Here is a 2,719-nt window from a genome sequence, read left to right on the forward strand (position 1 = left end):
GTACGTTATACTTTTACATACACACAGACACATACATACATATATATATATATAAACAAACACACATACATACAAACACACGTACATAAATAAACCCACATGTCACAAAGCTTACCTCCCCTGTTAACCTGTGATTCCACTGCAGTTCTTGAGTACAGCATATAGAGTTCATATCCACTCCTTTTCTGCATATCAAGCAAAGATATTTCACTGACAATTCAGTGGTCGTGTTTTAACTCCTACTTACGAACACATTTGCCTTTGCTAAATTTACCTGAAAACCTCTCCATGCTAGCTTTTGCTTCCATGCCTGGAATTTCCTCTCTGGTTTCAGTATGGTAATTAGATCACCAGTATATGACAGCACCCACGAACAGCAGGTCTTAAACTCCCATGTGATGATCTTTACGACTATAATGAGTAGGAAAAGGGTGAGAATTGAGCCCTGATAAACCCCTACCTGACATCAAACTCATTGCTAAACAACAGGTTTTAAATTCCTTTGTGGTAATCTTTAGGATTACAATAAACAGGAGAGGGGTGAGAATCAAACCTTGATGAACCCCTACCTGCACGCCGAATTCATTATTGAACAGCAGGTCTTAAATTCCTTTGTGATAATCTTTGGGATTATATTGAAGAGGAGAGGGGCAAGAACTAAACCTGCACACCAAATTTATTGTTGAATTCATTGTTGACTCTGGTTTTTATTACTGCACCTTTCAACGGGGTTTGTACAGTCCCCACATGCCATTTGTCGACGCTTGGTTCCCTTAGTAACTACCAGATTACAGAGTATAACATTCCATTAATGGCCTTCTCCATGTGTGTGTGTGTGTCTGTCTGTGTGTGTTTGTATTTGCTTTTATGTCAAGTTATAATTAAAGCAATTTAACATTAAACCGAAGAATTACTCCATACTTTTTTTGTAGAGTGACAGGGACTTCAAAGTTTCCCCTTGTTAGCTTTCATTCAACTCTCTCTCTTTCTCCCTCCCTCCCTCTCCCTCTCGTATATACACACATGGAGTGAAGGGAAGACAAACTGAAACTTGCCGCTGAAGGAAGGAAAGAAAGGTCAGTTTCTTTTGCTGAACATTTAAGTTACAGGGATGTAAACAAACTAACACCAGTTTTCTCAAGTGGTGGAGGTATGCAAACACACAAGCACACATCATGAGCTTCTTTCAGTTTCCTCCAACCAAATTCACTTACAAGGCTATAGCAGAAAACACTTTCCCAAGGTGCCACACAGTGGGATTGAACCCCAAACCATGTGAGCCAAACAGTTTCCATTATATAAAAATACAACATCATTTAATGATATTTACCTTTGTTCTTGTCTTGATTGATGTTGCTGTTCTTGAGGTTAATGTCCTTCGTAGAACCCAGGGTTTTGTCAGACTTAAACTTCAATGATGCACTTCGCCGTATGTGTTCGTGGGCGCTTTTTCTGTAGCGATTGCGAGACGCTCTTGCACTTTGACTGCGCTGTGGTTTGGTCTTGCTTGAAGCTTTCTTGATGTCGTTTGCACTGCTCGATGTCTGACATGATATCGAACGGACTTGCGCTTTGGGAGGTGGTACCATGGGAATGTAAAACTGTTTATAAGGGGACCAGGGCACAGCAAAGGAATTCTCACCCAAAGGAACTCGATATGTGTCCGGGGTGACCACAAAATATCCACTTCCTGCAACAAATGAAATAAATTTTTAAAATGAAATTAATTATAATAATGATTTCAAATATTGGCACAAGGCCAGCAATTTCAGAGTACAGAATAAGTCAATTATGTCAATCCCACCCACAGTATCCAACTGGTATTTATTTTATCGACTCTCAAAGGATAAAACAATTAAATTTCATGGTTATTCCAGTAACGATGTTAAATATCTACCAAAAAATATAGAATTGGTATTTTCTGCAAGCCATGTTTCTTCAATGAACTCGACATATCTGAACAAAATAATAGTTTCAAATATGACATTCTGCAATGAAATTTTGAACGGATACATCTGATTTCTATAGTAAAATGGTTAATATTGGTGGAGTGGTGATACCAGTGCAAAATTTGATGCTTTGATATTTATAAAACAATGACAATGGGTGGAAATAACATTTTGATATTTATGAAATAAACTGGTGCAATAGCAATGAAATTTGATGGTATTAATATTGAAATATTTCAGCATTTTTTCGTTTTATGTGTGGCAAGAGTCAAACTTGTGTCAGTTGATTTCCTGTCACAGGACACCATTCTCAGTAGTTTATGGTAAATTTATTTATGTCTTTTATATATTTTTCAGCTTGGCAATGTCTTTCTTGAGCTGGAGATTGTCAAACGCTCACATACAGTCATACATACATATATATATATATATATATATACGCATGAAAGATGTTGCCAAACACAAAAATATATTTAAAAAATTAAATAATATTGTTATATTTCAGGATGGTCATTTTTTATTTTTTTTGCCAAATAATCATAGGCACAAGATATTCATTCTTCATTTCAGATTTATTTCATTATTGTTCTTATTTTATCTCCTGCGTCTGGAAATCCTTCATCACACATCCTCTGACCTCTTCAGCGACTCTTCATCTCATGTCTCCTCCTGTTCCGTTTACTCCATGGAGAGGTCACAAGACATGTGGTGAAAGATTTCCAAACATAGGACATAAAATAAGAACAATTATAAAATAAATCAGAAGTGAA

General features: G+C 36.6%; 1 protein-coding gene across 1 annotated transcript in view; it reads right to left on the reverse strand.

The window, feature by feature from the left end:
• Positions 1-2,719, reverse strand: part of LOC106879258 (uncharacterized) — a 16,353-nt gene that overhangs the window by 2,323 nt on the left and 11,311 nt on the right. Inside the window, exon 2 of the mRNA XM_014928756.2 lies at positions 1,331-1,690. Coding sequence (XP_014784242.1) covers positions 1,331-1,690 — 360 coding nt within the window. The remainder of the gene's footprint in view (positions 1-1,330; positions 1,691-2,719) is intronic.

This window comes from Octopus bimaculoides, chromosome 25 (genome assembly GCF_001194135.2).
Source record: "Octopus bimaculoides isolate UCB-OBI-ISO-001 chromosome 25, ASM119413v2, whole genome shotgun sequence".
In the NCBI taxonomy this organism is placed as follows: domain Eukaryota; kingdom Metazoa; phylum Mollusca; class Cephalopoda; order Octopoda; family Octopodidae; genus Octopus; species Octopus bimaculoides.